Raw genomic sequence first — 2095 nt, forward strand, 5'->3', positions numbered from 1 at the left:
GCGTCCAACAAGGTCGCCCGTTCCATCATTGTCTATCCGATCGTCGACCCAGCAGCAGAGCAGCAGTACCAGAGCAGCGGAAGCAGAGCAACGGCAGCAGAGCAGCGGCAGCAGAGCAGCGGCAGCAGAGCAGCGGCAGCAGAGCCTGGGAGCGAAAGGGCAACTACGCCGAGTGCGTTGGTGCCAGTGCTCCGGTATACTGGGCCGTCGTCATGGAATGCCCAGCTGCTGCAGTTCTCAGTCGGTCGTATTCACCGCATGCTCCGCAAGGGCAACTACGCCGACCGCGTTGGAAAAATGGCCCTTTTCAGGGCCACAACATTATCAAGAAAGAGTTTAACGATTAATTTTCTAATGCCTTTCCGACACTTTTTTCATGACTTTCATCGTCCTCCTGATATTCATGTGATTTTGTGGTGGGATTTTTAGCTATTTGAAATTCACATGGTTTTCATCCATTAGATATCTATGTGGTAAATTTTTTGAGTGTATGCTTCGGCAATCAAAATAAAGTTTGCACGATGGAAGCGCACATTGTAAATTTCGTTCATTTTAGTAATAATTAAATTGCCCCTCTCCCCCTACCCTCTGGCAGTACATGAAAAGCCTTTTTGTGAGGGGAATTTTTCAAAAGGATGCCGATTAAAATAATGGGTACCATTTTCTGAGGATGAGATGAGGACGATTCGTCATCCATATGAAGCGTGTCACGATCATTCCCAAGGATTCGTGGTTAACGCGTCTTATTTATCTGTTAATACCGGTTAAACTCAATAAGAGGATTGTGATCGACTGGTTCCTCTCAAAATATCTGTTTGGATTTCATCCGAAGTTTCGGTCGCATATATTGTGCCTTTTTGAAGGAATCTCTTGGACTCTATATGTTGGTAGAATGTTCTACTTTAGTATTTTGTGTTCACCTACTAACCAGGCTCGGTTTTATTGTTCTATGAGCCCACAGTATAGGCGTAATAATAATCTAGAAGTATCGCTTCAATACGATTAACCGGTTGGCTAAGCAAAGAAGACCGGAAGTCCCAACGGTAACGGTAAATGTTGAGCAATGAAGGAACAATACAGTTCAGAATCAGCGGTCCGAGGAAAACCTCTTTTGAAGTTACTAGTCAAATCACTAAATTTATTGAAGGCAAGCAGTTCATGTCCAAAGCGGAGAGTAAGGTACATTTACCGGGATCCAGTAAACCGATGTCACGTAGGTAGTTAATTCACTGCACTGGTTAATTTCTTGGAATTCAAGACACGCCTACACTAATCAACCATCATACTCGATGAGGATATCAATTAACTAGGGAGAGCATGACAGAAAGATTCAACCATGTTTTTAATGGATTCATTTTATCACTCCTTGCGCACCACGAAATAAACTGTTTTGAAAACGAAACTCTTTACCATCAAATTGGTCGTCCTGAAAAGGACGGATTTTGTTAAAGGGTGGGAACTTGGATCGAATTTGGGCCTTCTTTTCGGTCTTCTTGGGCAACAGGACGGCCTGGATGTTTGGCAGGACACCACCCTGAGCGATGGTCACTCCGGAAAGAAGTTTGTTCAGCTCTTCGTCGTTGCGGATGGCCAACTGCAGGTGACGTGGGATAATTCGGGTTTTCTTGTTGTCACGAGCGGCATTTCCTGCCAACTCGAGAACTTCAGCGGCCAGATACTCCATCACGGCAGCCAGGTAGACGGGAGCACCGGCTCCAACACGCTCGGCATAGTTGCCCTTTCGGAGTAGACGGTGAATACGACCGACTGGAAACTGCAATCCAGCGCGGCTCGAACGGGACTTTGCCTTTCCCTTGACTTTGCCTCCTTTTCCACGTCCAGACATGCAACGAACGACACGAACAGTTCGATGCTGAACTGTAATGATGACATTTCGTTTTAGTTAGTTTTAGTTTAAATGATCTTTATTTTAGTTTAACTTGGACGATTACCATATAAATTTTTACTAAGTGATTTAATGATTTCTTCATCTTTAGGTATGGGCAAAATTCAAAATTTGTTTTACAGAATTAGTCCTAGACTTAGTACACGGTCGACCACCTTGGTGGGATTGGTTTGTTTTGTTTTTAGAATT

General features: G+C 44.2%; 1 protein-coding gene across 1 annotated transcript; it reads right to left on the reverse strand.

Moving 5' to 3' along the window:
- Nucleotides 1–1359: 1359 nt before the first annotated feature.
- Nucleotides 1360–1846, reverse strand: LOC135708185 (histone H2A-like). The gene is made up of 2 exons (XM_065230192.1): nucleotides 1438–1846; nucleotides 1360–1385 (listed from the first exon to the last, which is right to left on the reverse strand). Exons 1-2 carry the CDS (start codon nucleotides 1844–1846, stop codon nucleotides 1360–1362), a joined length of 435 nt encoding a protein of 144 aa, XP_065086264.1.
- Between the last annotated feature and the right edge of the window lie 249 nt (nucleotides 1847–2095).

This window comes from Ochlerotatus camptorhynchus, unplaced genomic scaffold (genome assembly GCF_037179485.1).
Source record: "Ochlerotatus camptorhynchus isolate MF236.1 unplaced genomic scaffold, CSIRO-AGI_Acam_v1.1 ptg000328l, whole genome shotgun sequence".
In the NCBI taxonomy this organism is placed as follows: domain Eukaryota; kingdom Metazoa; phylum Arthropoda; class Insecta; order Diptera; family Culicidae; genus Ochlerotatus; species Ochlerotatus camptorhynchus.